The sequence below is a fragment of the Poecilia formosa genome, unplaced genomic scaffold, assembly GCF_000485575.1.
Source record: "Poecilia formosa unplaced genomic scaffold, Poecilia_formosa-5.1.2 Scaffold44, whole genome shotgun sequence".
NCBI classification, from domain to species: domain Eukaryota; kingdom Metazoa; phylum Chordata; class Actinopteri; order Cyprinodontiformes; family Poeciliidae; genus Poecilia; species Poecilia formosa.
The window spans coordinates 22,239-42,052 of NW_006799983.1; the positions used below are offsets into that span (position 1 = coordinate 22,239).

The 19,814-nt window shown below is 37.7% G+C and overlaps 3 protein-coding genes across 4 annotated transcripts; 2 read left to right on the forward strand and 1 right to left on the reverse strand.

The window, feature by feature from the left end:
- Positions 1–2,880: 2,880 nt before the first annotated feature.
- On the forward strand, positions 2,881–5,107 carry LOC103137812 (neuromedin-K receptor-like). The gene is made up of 3 exons (XM_007551750.2): positions 2,881–3,635; positions 4,617–4,805; positions 4,948–5,107. Exons 1-3 carry the CDS (start codon positions 3,253–3,255, stop codon positions 5,105–5,107), a joined length of 732 nt encoding a protein of 243 aa, XP_007551812.1. The 5' UTR covers positions 2,881–3,252.
- Positions 5,108–8,338: 3,231 nt separating this feature from the next.
- LOC103137931 (claudin domain-containing protein 1-like) lies at positions 8,339–11,782 on the forward strand (the record flags this gene model as incomplete). The annotated part of the gene is made up of 4 exons (XM_016671369.1): positions 8,339–8,417; positions 9,054–9,152; positions 9,418–9,555; positions 10,759–11,782. Coding segments are annotated over 4 exons (537 nt in total), but the record flags the coding sequence as incomplete, so codon positions are not given.
- A 988-nt stretch (positions 11,783–12,770) lies between these two features.
- On the reverse strand, positions 12,771–17,818 carry LOC103137813 (N-acyl-aromatic-L-amino acid amidohydrolase (carboxylate-forming) B-like). Of its 2 annotated transcripts, none has more exons than XM_016671401.1 (7): positions 17,704–17,818; positions 15,764–15,990; positions 15,482–15,674; positions 15,106–15,199; positions 14,919–15,026; positions 14,662–14,771; positions 12,771–14,537 (listed from the first exon to the last, which is right to left on the reverse strand). In XM_016671401.1, exons 2-7 carry the CDS (start codon positions 15,988–15,990, stop codon positions 14,343–14,345), a joined length of 927 nt encoding a protein of 308 aa, XP_016526887.1. In that variant the 5' UTR covers positions 17,704–17,818; the 3' UTR covers positions 12,771–14,342. The 2 variants fall into 2 exon arrangements, with proteins under 2 accessions (XP_016526887.1, XP_007551813.1); XM_007551751.2 differs by lacking the exon at positions 17,704–17,818 and adding an exon at positions 17,048–17,227.
- Positions 17,819–19,814: the final 1,996 nt, after the last annotated feature.

Sequence of the window (19,814 nt, forward strand, 5' to 3'; positions counted from 1 at the left end):
CATCCCCTGATGGGAAGCTGCTTTCTCTCTCTTTGTTTCTCTTCCTCGCTCATTTGCTTCAGCAGAATCTGTTTTGATTCAAATAAAAACAACAAAAAGCCATTTTCCCAACCAATAATGTGAACAACAAAAATGAAGTGAAACAATGAGATAAAGCAGAAGAAGTTTTTTTTTTTTTTTATGATCTTAATTTTTTTTGGTAGAATTTATACTTCCTTGTAATATTTATTTATACCTCTTGAACATTTTCACGTTTTGTAATGCTGCAGCCACAACCATTAATGACTAAAGCATAATAAATAGTGACTTACAAGTATACTCACTTAAACTTTTTTTTATATTGTTTCAAATCTCAGACACAAAGCTCTTTGTATTTTACTGCGGTTTCCTGTGACAGACACGTCTAAATAATAAAAAATGTTCAGAACCTCATCAAATATTACTTTTTTGCTAGCGTTTGTGAACAAATGTGAGCATTTTGTTGCTTATGTTACAGTCATATTCAGTAAATTAGAGTAAGGGTTCCAGTGAAGCTTGTCTGTCAGATTCAAAGTACCTTTAAGCAGATATGAAACATATTTTTCACTAGACCCACCTAAAAAGGTTTTATTTTTTTTACTGGTCTGATGCAATATATCATTCAGAAATAAAAGCTTTAAAACTTCAGTCTGTGTGTAATTTATCTACATAATGTGTTTCACTTGTGAGCTGAGTTAAAGAAATGCATGAACTTTTCATTAAAATCCTAACTTATTGAATGTGACTTGCTCTTTAAGAGTTAATTTCACACACAAATCAAACCCAGAGCACCACAGCCCACCCTGTGCCTCGCTGTTATCCGCCTTTGATTAAATTATACCTGAATTATTCACATATAAGCCAAGGAGAATCATTTTGGGTGAGGCTAATGATCCGATCATCTGTTACTTGGCAGACAGTGACCTTTTTAATATGGAGGACAGGGCATGTTTGGATGCGGCTCGAACAGTGACATTTGAGACAGGGAGTGGTCTAAGCAAAGTGGCCTCTGCGTAATGAGACCATGCTGGGAGGAAAACACTCTCTGACCTTCTTGTGGTCTTTTCACAGTGGGCACAGCTTGTGTGATTTATGTTCCTAGCAGTAAATAAGTGGCTGATAAAAGGTGATTTCAGCTTTTAGAAAAAGGAAAGACTGTGAAACCCGGATCTGACAGGAGATGGACTGACAATGGAGGTTCATTAAAACAAGCTCAGTGGGTAAAAACTTCACTAATTGGCCGTTTGAAACATCAGAAAACCAACAGAATAATCTGTGTGACAGACACTAAATAGGATCATAAAGTGCTCAACAAAAGATAAAATTACTTAAAATACGATTAAATTAAAATTTGATTAAAAATACTTCACATATCACCTCTTGTGGAGTGTTGATTAATTGGTTAATTTTAAGATGCTTTCCAGCGAAAGAACATGAGAGGTAACGGCAGGTTTGATGTAAAATCCCCAACATCTGCAGACTGTGCAGGTGATTAAAACACCTTGTGGTCCCCGGGGCCGTGGGACTCTGCAGGCTGCGTGACAAAGACGCAACAGTAAAGGCGTTCACATTCATTCTGTCATCTCTCTGATGCTTTTCAGTTTTTTCTGTCTGCATTATGATATTCTTTATTATAGTTTTTGTATCTTTGTTCTGTGTGTGTTTTTGTGGTGCTTTGTGATCTCCAGACATAGTTTATTCTTTCACTGTGCTAGTTTGGTTTTGTGTTTGTTTGCACCGTCACTTTTCAGATGAATCTATCTGTTTCTGATGTTTCTGCTTCCAATGTTCACTAATATTCAATAATAAACCTCAGAGGCCTTCACATAACAGTTGGAGTTATTGATATCATATTGTAAGTCCATCTGTTATATGATAACAGATGGACTAGTTAAGTGACTCCTGTAGTAACTAGTTGCCTATCAGAATACATGGGTGTTACTGTTGTAAATTTATGTCATTTGAAGTAATTGTGCACTAATTTGGGATTTTTCCTTATTTTTATTATACAACAGCAACAATAAATGTCACTAAGTTGAGAAAAAGGCACAAGAGTTCACATTGTGCATGGTAATCCTCACTCATGTGACTGACGCTTGAACTTAATCTTCTGTTTATACAAACCTCCAGCGAGGATTTTAGACGCACAAAGATGAGGAGAGCTCTCCACCTGAATTGCATGAATTGTTCATATTCTGTTCTGTCAGCCTGACCTTCTGATTCTCTTTATGCACTTTCATTATAAGCAACTACTTAAAAGTGTTCGCATGTTTACATTGTTGGTGTAAAGATGGATCTTTATGATATCCTTTCAGTCTACATTTTTCTAATGAGAATACTCAATAATTTGTAAATTTAAGTTTTGTGTCAAATAATTAAATTGAAGTTTTAATGAATCAGCAGTTTTAATCCAAGCAAACAGATTATCAGCACAGTAACACACCTTATCTGTTGTCATGGCAAAATGTGAATCGCAGAAATCACATTGTGGATGTTTTTATGTATAAATTAGATTAGAGCGCTACATGGCTCAGTAGAGCAGCTGCACCATGCATTGGTTTCAGTTCACAACACAGTAGCCCTTGGTTTGATCATTTGTTGCACGTCTTCAAAATGTTCTCCTTGCCGTCCCTCCTGTGCAACTACTAAATAAAAGCCACCAGTGCCACGAAAACCTCTTTTAAAAAATAGTTTCTCTTTTAAAAGAAACATTCCAAGACAGAATAAACCAAGGACTTTCATCATGTGCTCCATGCACCAAAAGGCCCCCCTCTACAGTGAGATTATGATTATATAACCAGCATTCATAAAACCCCACATATCTGAGCTTTGCCAAAGGATTAACAGTATCACATCCAGAGCAACCCCTAACACCTCAGATGCCTTTAGGACAGGGAATAATCGTTTTATAACCCTGGAATGAAAGCTTGCCAGCTTTTCTTTTGAAAAGAGAAACTATCAGTGAGTCACCTCTGAGACATAAACGATCTGTGTTTGGACAATGAAAACATAATGACTGGAGGATTTATTCTTAGGACTGTGTGAGGGGGCTAAGGGAGGGGAGTAATTTATGATGCGTTTCCCTCAGGTCCCACCTAAGCCCCTTTTAACTCACAACGCGTGGGGTACGCCCACTCCATTTCTGCCGCGCTGCTCTCCAAGCATCAGGACCACTCTCTCCTTCCCATCAGAGTCATTTCGGAGCAGGAGATCCCTCTGAGGACCCTCGGGGGAATGGCCCCTGAACGGGATGGCTCCAACACCACCACCACGGCCACCAGCAGAGTCTTGGCCAACCAGTTCGCGCAGCCCGCGTGGCGCATCGCGCTCTGGTCCGTGGCATACGTCACGGTGCTGGCAGTGGCCGTCTTCGGCAATTTGATCGTAATTTGGATCATTCTTGCTCACAAGCGGATGAGGACTGTCACCAACTATTTCGTACTGAACCTGGCTTTCTCTGACTTCTCCATGGCTGCCTTCAACACCCTCATCAACTTCATCTACGCGGCCCACGGTGACTGGTACTTTGGAGACGTCTACTGCAGGTTTCACAACTTCTTCCCGGTCACGGCTGTGTTTGCCAGCATCTACTCCATGGCCGCGATTGCCTTAGACAGGTGGGACAACACAAGACAATTCACAGTGTGCTTTATCCGTAGTTGATTGGACTGTGCATGTGATAACTCTGATCAAATAAAAAACGTTTTCTTTCAGTTTATTTCATCGTAAGTCACATCAATAGTATTAACGTCTTGACAGCAATAAATCACAATCTGCCTATTCTTTCCACAACTTAGTAGAGAAAGAAGTACATCTTGTCATTTCTGTGTTTTATGTTTAGATTTGTACATTTATTCTTACGAACTAAACCAAGAAACCAAAAATTTTGTACATCAAGAAAAAATAATTTTAACTCCGATTTCTGTGAAAGTGTCTCAAACTCAGTCAGTTTGGACCAAGTTAACATCAGTTTTCTTGAGATTTAGTTTATGAGTTATTGGGGAATAACTATGTTGTTTGTGCATTTTAGTAATTGGTGATGGTAATGTTCCAAGTCATTCTGACCTGAAAAGGATGTTTTCATACGATCCTATCACTTCCTATAAATAACATTGGTAAATATTGGTTGTTTCAGTATTTCCAGGCCCTTGTTATCAATGCAGATGATTATTTTCCCTCTATCCTTCCAGTTTTAATCGTTAGCCTTATCATAAGTTACAGGCAATCCCTTGCCTAGTTTTAATAGTCTCAGCATTCTTGTTGGATATTTTCTTTGCATGATTAATGCCAATAATTTTAGAGTTCTGAAATCAGCTAACATCTTTTCTATAAACACAGGATAAGTCTCTAGTTCGTCAAGAAATCAAAAACTAATCACTGCACCATTTCAAGGTAAATATCTGAAACATCAACGCCCATGTGAAAGTAGTCCAAAGGTAAACTCTTACCTGTTTGCGTTGCTAAATTCAGGTGGCAACTTTATTTTGGACAGGCAGTGGAGGACAACCTATGTTCAGGTTTCAGAAAGTCCACTTTTAGAAGTGTTGTGCTCACTTTTGACCACAGTTCTCTTGTGTATTGTGATGTCCAACAAACAGATACATGGCCATCATCCATCCTCTGAAGCCTCGTCTGTCTGCTAAAGTCACACTAGGAGTTATCTTCTGCATCTGGACCCTCGCCGTGGCTCTTGCCTTCCCTCTCTGCTACTTCTCCACCACCAGAACTCTACCAGGGAGGACCTTCTGCTATGTGGCCTGGCCCCGCATGGTGGACGACCCCTTCATGTGAGGTCACACTCACGGCAATCATCATTATTAGAATTGCTAGGAGACTGTCAGTTTTAGCAGATCTGTCCTCCTCCCTTTTAACATGTTGTCCGTCACGTGCTCTGGGGCGTCTTGGTAATGTTTGTCTTCATTTGTCCAGGTATCACATCATAGTTACTGTCCTGGTTTATGTGCTGCCGTTAGCTGTGATGGGCATCACTTACACCGTAATTGGAGTGTCGCTGTGGGGAAGTGAGATCCCAGGAGACTCATCTGAAAACTATCATGCACAACTCCGGGCTAAAAGGAAGGTAATTTGAATATCTATCAACATAACTTTTTATAATCCTATGTGATTGTTGCTTTTTTGGCTTGTCTTGTATTGTAAACACTGAAACCATGTGGAAATCAAATATTTGATCAGAAATCAATGAGGATAGAAAAACATCTAATTATGGCTTGCACCTGTAGTTATGCACCTTTAAATTCATGTTTTGAATTGTTTTTGTTGATGTGTTACCTTAACTAACAAATACACAGGGGGATTATGAGTGGGAACTTGAAGTCCACAGGACGGCATCTGCACACTAAATCTTAAGTCAGGGCTCAGGACAAATACAAGGGGCAACTCGTAGTGTTCATAGTCAGTTACCCAACAGTGGAAATCGTAAAAAAAACAGGGCTTCCTGTGAAACATCTCTACGCCTGGGGATACGCACACACATTTAACTGTTGGCAGTTTGAAATGTAAAATTGATTTCTCACACTGTGAAAAAACAAAGAAACAAAAACCCCCGTTGATAAACAAATGTACCAAATGTTGTTGTGTAATTCTGAAGGCTGCATTGTAAGACAAATGATTAAATGTCGTTTGTCATCATCTGTCACTGAATAGTGCTGAAGCTTCTCAATAGGCTGCACAAGGATTAGGGACGCCACAGCTGGGATGATGGGAATCTATCAAGACAGCTCAGGGATTATTCCCACCAGTGAATTTCTTTGATGAACTTTAAAAATACAGCAAGGATATAATCTGGTTCTCATTCAACAGATGTTATAAGACACATCATAAAAATAGAAGGGATGAAAACAGTTTATTTTTTTATGTTCCATCTATTTTTTTTTTAAAGTTGTTGGTAGTTTATTGAGAACCTAAGTAAACTTAAAAATAAAATGCAGATTGAGCATGATAAAGAGGGAGGTGGATGTTATTGTACCTTTGGAAATAAATATTGGAGAATTAAAAGGTGGCTATACTCTTAAATGTAAAATAAATAATGCACGGAGACGTAATTCCTGCTGCTAGGCCATAGACGAGCCGGAGATTTATTACACTACCACGGATTCCTCATTACAGTTTCATCAGTTCAATACTCAAAAATCTTCCAAAGTCTCAACAAAAAATCTCCCCATATTCTTAACATCACCCTTTTTTATACACTTTCATCTTCACTGATGTGAGTTTGGAAAGTTTCAACCAATGGCGTTGCTACCCTTGATTTGCGTAAAGATTCTGCTGTGCCTTATACTAAGTGTGTGTTGGACGACCTTTAAAAATATTTGAGACCCCATGAACTCAACATCTGCTCCATTTCAGAATTGCTGAATAGGACAATTTATCTCAAATTGTTGTTCTTATCTGTCAACAACCTTGCTTTCCAAGTCATTTTTTTGGTTCCATTTGCGCTTTGCACGCAAATGGAAGGAAAGGAGTCGGGTCAGTTTGACCTAGAGAGCTGCCAAAATCCTTTCGCAAAAACAACTCCTTAAATAGTATTTCTGCTTACATAATCACAATCAGAGTCTCCAATTTTTAGTTGGTCTGAGCTGAACAATATAAGAGATTTAATGTCAAGAACATCAACATCAGGTAAAATGCAAACATTCAAAGTCATAATCCAGGATGCATCTCCTGCCTCACTGCATTGTTCTCTATCAATCCGGCCTCTCCTCATTCCAGCTGGGGGCCACCAGGGGCCGATGCGTCATTGCCGACCTTTCTCTGTACTCTGATGGCAACCTTTCTCCAATTGACAATGGAAATGTTTAATGAAAACTTAGCGATCGGTCAACACTCTCAAAACTTTGCATAGTTTAGTATTTGTAATTCTCCACCAACTTCTGCACAGTTTTTGAAAACCTGATATGAACTCCATGGTGCATTACAGTCGAGCCGTTCACTGGAACATTAATACTGAATCAAATCCAGAGTGATTTAAATTGATTTGATTATTATTATTATTATTATTATTATTATTATTAAGTGTCAACAAAGGGATTTGTGGAGCATTTTGTTTTTAACATAGGGTTAAAAGACAGGTAATCACTGTCAAACAGATTGACTTTTTCCATTTAAATAATTACAATTTAACACAGAAAACCACTTTAGAAGTGCCAGGTCTTGATAAATTCTGCCATTTATAAAATTCAAAAGCAGTAAATTCAACTAAAAATACCAGTTTATGGTTCAGTAGGTGATGGCTTGATGGAAACATCAGCAACCTCAAAATATCAAAACTGGCTTTAAACCTTTTTAAACTTTGTTATGAATACCCCCGTTACAATTTCTAGAACAATTGTGGCAATTTGTTCACTTTCTCAGTGGCAGCTAAGTAACAAGAATATTTTTTTTCTGCTACTAAATTTTTCTTTTTCATTTTTTTTTTTTTTTAGATTTTTTCAAAACCACATTTTAAATGCCAACATCCACCTGACGTATTGATATGTATCTGAAGGCATTGATTGTTTTAAAAGTTATTGCTGTGGATTTATCTGGGTAAAATCTAGTTAGTTGAATCTATTTGGTTTAGTTGGTCAATAATTTCTTGCTACTTTAGTCTTCAGTAAGTTTCGCTGNGATGAAACCACACATACAATTCACTCCATGCTCTCTATGGGAGATCGTAGTGGCAGCATCTTGCTCTGGAGTTTTCGCTTCCTTTAGTGTAGAAAACCCTGGACTATCCTTATAAAAACCTGAAGGAAATACAGTTTCCAGTAATCTAGACTGTTGTGAAAAAAAAATATCATTTTCCATCCATATTAGATATTAGATCTAGACATTCTATTGTTACCATTTATTAGACCAAAAGAATTTGTTAAATTATTTGATAAGAGCATACAATTTTATAGGTTTATTTCACAGTGAAGGTGTGTTTCAGATAGTTAGACCAGTCATTGCAGATCCACATCAAAGCTTCACAGGAGTGTGATCTGAATCCTTTGTGGTGTAGTGAGTTAGAGCAGCTGTTTGTGAAGACCTTGCAAATTTGATCAAATACCCATACTGTCAATCGCTTTATATTTTCTAATAAATGAATGGAAAATGAATGTGATTGTTCAGAATGTGAACTTGAGGTGGCTGTTTATCTCGTGCATTTAGCTTTGCTTTCAATGAGGAATGTTAAGGTTCGGTGGTGGTCTGAAAGTTTGATCTTATATTGGTAATAGTGGGATGTGCCTTTTACATTGGATGAAATAAAGAAGCCAAAATAATGAATCTTTAAACAAACATGAGAAGATTATCAAGATTTTAATTAGTGTCTTAATCAACAGGTGATCTTCAGACAGGCAATGAAAGTGCCAACACAACACAGCAGAGAAATTGCACTCATCAAAGTGGATGTACAGGTAGTTTACAATATGCCACATTTTGCAGTTTGTATATTTAATCTGACTCTCAGAGCAATCACAAAACTCTCCATCTTTGCAATTTAAAACAATTTTCCTAATTCTATGGCTCATTCTCAACTTGCAGGTTATCTTGTGTGCTTTTTATCTTTAAATAATCCTTTGAGCTTGATTAAAAATGTACTAATTTCAGCTGAAGTTGGAGCACATGGCTCCACTTCGAACAATGGAGGGTTATGAAAAGTAGGTGGGCTTCTTTTACACAGTAGGGTAGACATACAGGCAAAAAAGGAGGGGCTGCCACGAGACTCTGCACCGACAAGAATAAGTGAGAAAAATTCTGGATCCCATTCCATGGACAGGTAAAAAGTAAGCAATAAATAATCTCTGGACTCCTTCCTCAGTGAGAGCTTAGGTTGAAGGACAGAACTGCATCTCAGTTTTTGGAAATGGATACCTCGGGTTTGCTTTCATCTGTTAAAAGTTTGGAGAATTTGTGTATTATTGATCTGTAAGAAATGCCTGTGCAAGTCAGGCTTTCTGTCTCATCCTGCTCTCCAGCCCTGTGTTCCAACCTGCTTTATGTGTTGATCTCGGATGCTCGGGTAGATCTTTGCCCTCTTCCCTTCACTTTAGATCCTAAGACGGAGACCATCTGTATGAGCTTCACCCTTCCTCAGCAGTTCAGTACAAAGGTCAAACAGAACGAGAGCGAGGAGGATCTGCTCAGAACATGTGAGTGCAAATCCCAAACGGAGGCAAATTTCAAAACGTCACATATTCTTTTAATCTAAATATTTTTGTTCACCTTTCTTCCTCTCTCGAGTGACTCAGTGTGTTGAAGTTTTAATTTTATACCCAACCCTGCCTCAAAGATAAAAAAAAACAAATTTTTTTTTTTGATTTTTGTTGCAGTAGTTGATTTGTCCTCCAAACTGTTTTCAGTGGTTGGTTTAATTTGACAAACCTCTGAATGGTGAATCTTTGTCTTTTTGTTCAGACCTGTGGAGGTGCCAGTTTCTGCTGCCCCTGGTGTCTTTGTCTCTGGTGTTTCTCAGTGGTCTGGTTGGGGTCTGTGCCTGCCTGTGCCGCAGCTTCACGCCAACCCTGGTTGTGGGATTGTTCCATTTTATCGCAGGTGAGAGAAATGCGTCCCTATCCTGTTGATCCTCAGGTGTACCCTTTTGTTAAAATGCTGTATTTGTATCTTAATGTTGAGTTGAGATGGATAATTTTGTAACTCTTTCCAATCTTCTATAGCATTTAATCTAAGATATAATAAATGCAGGTTTTGTCCGTTTTTTTTTTCTTGCAATATTGGTGTTGAATGTCCACAAAGAATTACACTGAAAGTGCCACTATGTTTTCAGTTCTACTTTTTTTTTCATTAGAATTGAATCTGTTTGTTTTTTTTTGTTTTTTACATTTTTCATTCTACAGAAAAATTATCTGTCCTCTCTGCAAAATGTTATATTTCTCTATATTTTAAATTATAAGAATTGAAGAAAATTGTTTCTTTGAAATGACACCAAATTTATTTGAGTAGGCTTTTATCTATATATACTGTATTTTTTTATTTTTTATTTTTTTTATTTATTTATTTATTGTTTTTTATTTATTTATTTATTTATTTATAAAAAAAAAACACAGTTGCGATTCTAAGTGAGTTTTATTTGGCTGACCTGAGAGCAGAAACTGCTTCTTTGGTTGTAAAGGTTGCAGACGCCTGCTCTGCACTGACCAAAGCTGCTGGATCAACCAGACTGACTTTCCCTGCTGCAGGCTCGAGTATAGCAGCCGTTGTGGTTTTCTCAAATCCATCCAAAATGTGAAAATAAATTATTTGTATTGCTTACAGGACTTTGTTTATAAACCAGAACATTTAAAGAAGCAGGAAAACCAGAAAATTCTCAAACCAGCTCTGTGTAACTACTTTCTTTAGATTTTAATGTTGATTTTTTTAAATTTCTTGTAAATTGTCTGTTGAATGTGGTGGTGAGTCTTTTTGATTTTTTTTTTTACTATGATGCTGCACAGATGCTTCCTTTTTTTGCCTTTGAGTCCAAACACTTTGGAGCCTCATTGAGGGCATCGATACTTGAAGTTTTCTTTTTTTGTTGTGCTGTTATTAAGCAGTTCTTTACACTTTTCAAAGGCCATTTCTGGTAGGCGTACAACAGTGTGTTATGGTTTCATTCTTATCACTACCACAAAGCAAAGTTTCAGCTTCAGGATGTTGTTTTTACTTTAAGCCCTGTGACAAGCTGAAGATAATGATGGTAATCAACAGCATCTTTATTTCTCATCCTTCTGCTCGGCTGTTGTCTCGTCTTGTTATCAGGCCTCTGCTCTTTGGGAACTGTCTGCTGTTTTCGGATCAGCGTGGATCAGCTCAACGGCGAATACAGAAAACCGGGAGATGTCGTCGGGTCAATGGGGTGGTCTCTCTACCTGGCCCTCATCTCCTTCCCCCTGCAGATGATGGCCGCCGCTCTGTTCCTGTGGGCGGCCAGAAGTCACCGCAAACACTACACCCGCATAACCGCATATAGGGTTGCATAAAGAGACAGGGATAGTATATTTTACGATAACCAAGTAGGTCTACAACCTTTCTTCCAACAATTTGTGGTTGTAGTTCATTAAAATGTTCAGGTCGTAGCTTCTCACTTCCACTGTAGCAGTCTTGCAATGCAGAAATAGTTCAGGGTATCACAGGTTTAAGCGTCAGCTGCAGCCCATCCATACGTACTCATAAACACATTGAAACATTTCGTGTGGCTTTATATCACCTTTGCCTTTGTTTTTTTTTAACCCCATTACTGAGTTGTACATCATCTTGATGTTGCATATTTTTAGCTTCTAGGTTTTTGTGGCTATATTTGTTTCTGCTGGGTTTTTTATTTTTTATTTTGCCATTTGCCTTCTTTTTGTTGCCAATGCTTTTCCAGCTGCTCACCATATTGTCCTTAACTCGGATACAACTGTGTAAACTTGCACTATCTGACTTTTAGATGTGGACTTTTATGGTCCAAATCAAGGTAGTTGTTTCTGTTACTAAAAAGAGTCTGGTGCACCTTTATTTAACTTTTTTGTCTTGTTTTTGCATCATTTTTAAATATCAAGGCTTTGCATGTCATTTGGGTTGACCTTTCCATCATCTGTGGTATTTTTATTTTTTTTTTTTATTTTGGTCTGTGGTAAAATGACTAAATGTCATAAAATGCCACAGTCTAAAAGTGGAACCACTCACCTTCTGCTGTCATTGATATTGATGAATCTTGTGTGTACTGATGCAGCGTAATTACCAATTTTATTGTGTTGTTTTTGTAACAAGCTGAATCTATTAAATGCGTTCAGGAAATTCAGTTACTACTACTGCCGTTTAAATGTTAAAAGCTGTCTAAACAGTTGCTTTCTCAGTTGTTAAATGTTGGTTTTATTGGAGTTTGTCCAATTTTGCAGTTTATCTTTGCAGTTTGCCTGGCCATAAACTCAGAAAAGGACACATCCTTGATGTAAGACCCCTTGCAAAAGTATCTACACCCTTGAGTTTGCACATTCAGCCTCCTTACAATCACAGAACTCACTATTTTTGGACAAACACCAGTGCATAAATGGAAAGCTAAAAGTAAATTGATACAATATTTTTACATAAGCACCTCAGCTTTCTTGTCGGTGCTGCAATTCTTTTGGGGGTATCTCTGTTCCAGCCTTAAAAATCTACAAAGTTTTGCCAATTCTCTTTTTGGAAAACGCCAAGCTCTGATTGGATACATCTAGGAAGAGCCATTTTTGTCTTTTCTTTAGTTTTGAACTTTGACTAGTCCATTTCCATTCAGTTTTGTTCCTGGCCATATGTTTAGGCTGGTTGTCATTCTGGAAGTTGTAGCTCTGCTCCAATTTAAAATCTTTTGCAGCCTCTCATGGGATTTCACCCAGAAAGGCCTTGTATTTAATTCAATACATCTTAGCTCTTGACTGGGAGTTTGTGATTGTAACCTGACAAAATGTGAAAGTTTTGAGGGTAATAATACTTTTGCAATACAAAGTAGCAGAGTGAACAACTCCAGTAATGGTTTTATTTGGCTAATTATTTCACTGATTTGCACAGTGACCAGATTCTGATTTCTTCAACCAACATGTTTTTTTTTTTGTTTTTTTTTTTGTTTTGTTTGTTTTTTCAGAAATAAATTTGCCTTCATCAGGGAAAGAAAAAAAAAAGACTAGCATTGACTCAAAACATGTCCATTTGTATTTTTGGAGAAAGAAAGTGTTTAGAAAACAGCACAATTTCAAAACTGAAAGCAATACTTAATATTTTTATACCATGTGAGGACAATTTATGTTATTCCCTTTAAAGTTCTTTACAACTTTAAAGGGAAGGGAATCACTATAGGAAAAATAAGAAAATAGGCTTCAGTTCCCCAGCTGAATCTTTTCTCGTTTTCCATCTGATGATTTATTTGTTCTGTTACAGAGTGAAGGACATAAATCAGGGTAATTGTTGCCAAGTTGTCGCCCCAGTCATGCCCTGTGTCTACCATGAGGGGGCAGTGTTAGGATCTGGCTTTTATTCAATTGGTCAGGTAAGATTTGAAAAAGAGTCCAGGACATGAAATTATCTGATAATCTGATTATATTCACTTTTGAGCACATTAGCACCTAATCCTCACGTTTTTAGGTTTTTTTTCATGAGATAATTTGAGAAAACAAAAAACTTCCAGCAAAAATGCGCAAAATATCTGTATGAAACATTTTGTTGATAATTCACATTGATCAGAGGTGTTTTAACTATGTTACATTTTCAAATAAGCAAGAATTTGTCATTTCACTCTGGTGTCAGAAAATAAATTGTGACTTTGTTTTGAACTGACATCTTTAACTGAAGCGTTTCCTGTCAGTATGTCGAGTTATACGTATTGAGACTTCTTGAAAACTTTTTCATCTTCTGAAACGTAATACTGTATTGTTGCTATGTGAAATAAATTTGACAATTGGTTACTTTTATTGGAATTTTTTCGATTTTCATTAGCTTAAAATTTGAATGCAGAGATGGTGCTTTACTTTTTGCAAATGGAAAATATCTGAATAAATTTGGATAACTTTACATTTCTGTGCAGATGTGCTTCCTTTCTGACCATTTAGAGCAGAATACTACTACTAAAACTCCATGCGTTACAATAAAGCACATTGTAGGACTTACGACTTAATATATACATTAATGCACTTTCCACAACTTAAAGTAAATTAATTCATGGAATGTGCATTAATGTAGATATTTTTTCTTTTATGTGTCAAGACAATTTTCACATGCTTCTAAGAAGATCATCAGAAATACACAAGTAATGCTTCCATTTATTTTGTTTGGGCACAACTGATGATAATGTAATATTGAAAGAGTGATGGAAAAAAAAAAGGTTCAGATTCTGTTTTACAAGCAGGGATTTTTCTGTCATTCCATAATTAATATTGGCCAATAATCATTTTTTGTTATTGCAATAAATACTAGGAAAAATAATGAAATGTACGTTACATTGCTCACCCCTAAAGGCAGCTCAGGATACCTGCTCTTGTCATGACAAATGGTGGCTTGACAAAATACAGATTCAGGGGCGCTGAATATAAGTCACACTAGCTAGATTTTTAATTAAAGTAGAAATTTTAATATCTATGCATTATTTTCCTTCCATTTTATAATTATACTCTTCTTTGTACAAGTCTATCATGTAAGACCAGAATAAAAAAAACCTGAAATTTATCACAAGATAAAATGAGAAAAGATTTAAAGGCTATAAATATTTTTAGTTTTGCAAGGCACTGTATCAGGTGTTACAGATAAACTCAAATTCCTGACTTCCATCTTTTGCTCCATTGTGTTTTTTTTTCTTAAGGTGATTGAAGCACTCGTGTTATCTTTGTCTTCCCTCAGTCGTTTTTCACGCTTATGGGTGGAAAGCTGTACGTTTTTCTCTGAGCTAAATGGAAAGCAATCTTCTTCTCGTAGTAGGCGCATTCATTCACAAAGAAAGGGTAGAGGTCTTCTCCCTCGTACTTCAAAATATCCCCAGAAAATGTCTGGAAGATGGGATCCCCTGATCGCAGAAGCTTAAAGTCGTTATCCTAAAAGAAAAAAAAAAGAGAAAATTATACATGCATGTTTTCACTTCACTGGTTTTCTAAAGAGCCTCAGTTTTTCATTAAGTTCAAAGGTAAATTGTTGGATTTAAAAGCCTCAAAAGTTCACCTGTAGGTTTTGGTGGATGACAGCAGTGGCTTTACCAGCCGAGTCTCGTGGGTAGTCAACACTTTTAACAAAAGTGTATGCTTCCACTGTGCCGCCCTCAAAACTGTGCCCTGTTGGCAGAGGAAAGTAAATCACTGAGTAATGTGTCTAATTAATATAACACAATCAAAAATAAGAGCAGGATTTAGGACTTTTGTTATGCAGAGATTATTTGCTCAACTAAAAAAAGAAAGAAAGCAACCGGCATTGCTTCCTACCAGAACTGAATTTCTGAAGCCACTGTAATGTGAGATCCAATGCTTCTTTCACCACGTTGAAGATATCAGCTCTGAGCACACCGTTGGGTTGCGGGCCGACTTCTATCGCTGCAACAAAGCAATGTTTGTCTCAGAAATCCAGCTTAATGAAGATAATCTTTCACATAATGAATATTGACATAGTTACCAAAGCCATGTTTGCCCACTGACTCCAGGGAATAAGCTTTGGAGCTGGGAATGTCCAGCTGTATCGCTCTCACAGGCACAGAGCTCAAGTTATTCTGAAAAATTGATATTTATAGATTAAAAACCTAACATACATCCTGCAGTGGCTCTAAAAACTATCTTCTATGATTTTAGTATAATATAATGAGTCAATAACTAGCCTTAAAATATAAAATCTTGTGGATTACAGACAGGATAACCTATTTTTTTTTCTTCTTCATGTATTAGTTATGGCCACCATTTAGGGTTAGGGTTACAATAGACACGCGGTCTGTTGTATTCTTACCATTTCGATTAGGACGCTGTGTGTGTGTGTGTGTGTGTGTCTGAGTTCATACCTCTATGTACTTGTAAATGTGCAGAGTGATCCAATCTATGGAGTAGAAGATTAAGCACAGGCCCATGTTGGAAGTGGTGTTGTGCAGGTCTATGAGCAGGTCAACAGCCTCTGCGCTTCCTTTGGGCCCCAGCTGAGCGTTCAGTTCCTGGGCTCGCCTCACCTCATACGGGGTTGACTCTGTTATGGGGGAACTTGGAGCAGCGTAGCGATTTAAGCAGTGGACACAACACAGACTTCTCAAATTTGCAGCCCACAGGACTCACGTGGACAGCTGGCTTACCTCAGCAAGACATCTGTGAAGCAGCGGTTCAGATCCATCTCTGTGTATCGTCTGCCAGCAGCCACGGCTCTTGGATTGGTCTCGACAGTGGTTACAGAAACAGACCCCGCTTTCTCCATCTTCTGTTTCTGCATTTCCCTCACAATGTACACCCCAGTCAACTCATTCCCGTGGGTTCCACCGCAAATGGCGACATTGTGTATTGGTGGGACAGAGGTGCGCTCCATCTGTTGGGCCCAATACAATAATGGTGATGTTAGTTAGGTGTTGGCAGGCATAGAGTCCTTCCAGAAATGGGGCTGGAAAGAGCTAAAGTTTAGCTGGATGACGATGAGTTAATGATTTGACTAAATAAATGACACAAAAACCTTTAAGTAAACTCAGCAAACATGATCTGCAAGTTTCCAAACAGAAAAGGTCATTCATTAACAAACGGGGCCCAGTATGTTCAACAGTTGATTTTCAAGTGCAACTTTTAATAGACGCCGCCTTTTATCCTTTCCTTCCATGTTGGTGTTGGTATAATGAGATACATTGAACACTGTGGAAGTTCAGGAATTGGAAGTGGTACGAATCCACTTGCAAGGCACTGTAGTGCAGTTCAGTCCCAATGCATAGCTGAGGACATTTATCTGTCAGCATTCCCAGCAGTTACTTCAAAGTATCGTGAAGCAACCATCTCAGCCTTGCTTTTCTGCAATCTGACTGAGCAAAAACTCGTTATCATTTTACTTTTGCCTTCTCCTTTTTTTTTTGAAGTTTTGTAAACTCCCATTTTTAGGGGAATTTTTAAGTTGTTAGGTTTAAGTTTGAGAGTTTTGCTCACAGTCTGAGAGTCATCAATGAAAACTGCAGGGGTTCAGAAAGACTTCGGAGAAGGGGGTTGGGTGTAAGTGACTAATACAACTATTAAACTTTAAAAGTGCTTATATACTTAAAAAAAAATCTCAGCTGTTAATCTTGCCTTTCTAGACAGCTGTTGAACATGTTTCCACTTTCCCACCTTTTGCTAAAGTATTTAAAGGATAATTGTGTAGTCGTCAGGACGCCCAGGTCCTGACGCCCAGGTCGTCAGGGCGTCAGGACCTGACGACCGTTGGTCCAGATGCCAACGGTCTGTTGGCATCTGGACCGTCTCCTCTGAATGAGCACAAATGTATATGCATAGCAGAATGCTTCTGTCATCTAATGAAGGCTTTCACTGAAGCAAAGTGTTGTTTTTCCTGTCTCAAAATGGCCAACAGTAAACATAAACAGCATAAATATTAAGACTACATGGCTTACCTGAGAGTTTTCAGCCCTGTCAGCTATTCACTAAACTACAGCAACCTTTGAACTTTGAATCGGCGGCACAAGCAGAGCTGAAAACAAACCACACCGCCTGCATGACTGCCTCTAAACGCTCGCATGGTGCTCCAATTGTAAGCTAGCAACACCACTTCTTGTGTTGTGTCTTCCTCATTCCCTTGGCCCTCCTCTTTATTTTCAAACAGCTCAAGTTTCATACGGCAGAACATTTTGTGATGTAACAGAAACTCGCCCTCTTTTTATTTTTCCTGCCAGACCAGCAGGAGTCGCTCTCAGTGTAACTTTGAGACACCGCAACGACAAAAGCAAAGCAGCAGAGTTGTAGTAGTTTGGGATTTATTTTCTAAACTGCTCTTACATCAACCACCATCACTTATTGCATTACCTGACAAGAAGTTAATTGTGTTCCTATGTTATTTTTCTGTACTCTGTGGTAGCAAACTCTATTGGACATTTACACAGCCTACAGTCAGGAGTCCAACTAATATATATAATTTAAAATGCACTTAAGCATTAACATGCTTCAAGACCACAATCAGAATTTCCATATTTTTACATCTTCTTGCTACTTCAGATTAATTAAATTATTATTTTTTTTAAATGTCTTAAAACTCCTTAACAAGGTGCTTTACCTCACAACTCTCAGATGTCTCTGTTCATTACAACCTCTTCTGTCTTCTGTACTAAGCCTTCTCCCAGGAGAAACAAGTCCAACTCTTTTTATAGATGTGTAATCCTGTTGGGGACATCCCCTGATGGGAAGCTGCTTTCTCTCTCTTTGTTTCTCTTCCTCGCTCATTTGCTTCAGCAGAATCTGTTTTGATTCAAATAAAAACAACAAAAAGCCATTTTCCCAACCAATAATGTGAACAACAAAAATGAAGTGAAACAATGAGATAAAGCAGAAGAAGTTTTTTTTTTTTTTTATGATCTTAATTTTTTTTGGTAGAATTTATACTTCCTTGTAATATTTATTTATACCTCTTGAACATTTTCACGTTTTGTAATGCTGCAGCCACAACCATTAATGACTAAAGCATAATAAATAGTGACTTACAAGTATACTCACTTAAACTTTTTTTTATATTGTTTCAAATCTCAGACACAAAGCTCTTTGTATTTTACTGCGGTTTCCTGTGACAGACACGTCTAAATAATAAAAAATGTTCAGAACCTCATCAAATATTACTTTTTTGCTAGCGTTTGTGAACAAATGTGAGCATTTTGTTGCTTATGTTACAGTCATATTCAGTAAATTAGAGTAAGGGTTCCAGTGAAGCTTGTCTGTCAGATTCAAAGTACCTTTAAGCAGATATGAAACATATTTTTCACTAGACCCACCTAAAAAGGTTTTATTTTTTTTACTGGTCTGATGCAATATATCATTCAGAAATAAAAGCTTTAAAACTTCAGTCTGTGTGTAATTTATCTACATAATGTGTTTCACTTGTGAGCTGAGTTAAAGAAATGCATGAACTTTTCATTAAAATCCTAACTTATTGAATGTGACTTGCTCTTTAAGAGTTAATTTCACACACAAATCAAACCCAGAGCACCACAGCCCACCCTGTGCCTCGCTGTTATCCGCCTTTGATTAAATTATACCTGAATTATTCACATATAAGCCAAGGAGAATCATTTTGGGTGAGGCTAATGATCCGATCATCTGTTACTTGGCAGACAGTGACCTTTTTAATATGGAGGACAGGGCATGTTTGGATGCGGCTCGAACAGTGACATTTGAGACAGGGAGTGGTCTAAGCAAAGTGGCCTCTGCGTAATGAGACCATGCTGGGAGGAAAACACTCTCTGACCTTCTTGTGGTCTTTTCACAGTGGGCACAGCTTGTGTGATTTATGTTCCTAGCAGTAAATAAGTGGCTGATAAAAGGTGATTTCAGCTTTTAGAAAAAGGAAAGACTGTGAAACCCGGATCTGACAGGAGATGGACTGACAATGGAGGTTCATTAAAACAAGCTCAGTGGGTAAAAACTTCACTAATTGGCCGTTTGAAACATCAGAAAACCAACAGAATAATCTGTGTGACAGACACTAAATAGGATCATAAAGTGCTCAACAAAAGATAAAATTACTTAAAATACGATTAAATTAAAATTTGATTAAAAATACTTCACATATCACCTCTTGTGGAGTGTTGATTAATTGGTTAATTTTAAGATGCTTTCCAGCGAAAGAACATGAGAGGTAACGGCAGGTTTGATGTAAAATCCCCAACATCTGCAGACTGTGCAGGTGATTAAAACACCTTGTGGTCCCCGGGGCCGTGGGACTCTGCAGGCTGCGTGACAAAGACGCAACAGTAAAGGCGTTCACATTCATTCTGTCATCTCTCTGATGCTTTTCAGTTTTTTCTGTCTGCATTATGATATTCTTTATTATAGTTTTTGTATCTTTGTTCTGTGTGTGTTTTTGTGGTGCTTTGTGATCTCCAGACATAGTTTATTCTTTCACTGTGCTAGTTTGGTTTTGTGTTTGTTTGCACCGTCACTTTTCAGATGAATCTATCTGTTTCTGATGTTTCTGCTTCCAATGTTCACTAATATTCAATAATAAACCTCAGAGGCCTTCACATAACAGTTGGAGTTATTGATATCATATTGTAAGTCCATCTGTTATATGATAACAGATGGACTAGTTAAGTGACTCCTGTAGTAACTAGTTGCCTATCAGAATACATGGGTGTTACTGTTGTAAATTTATGTCATTTGAAGTAATTGTGCACT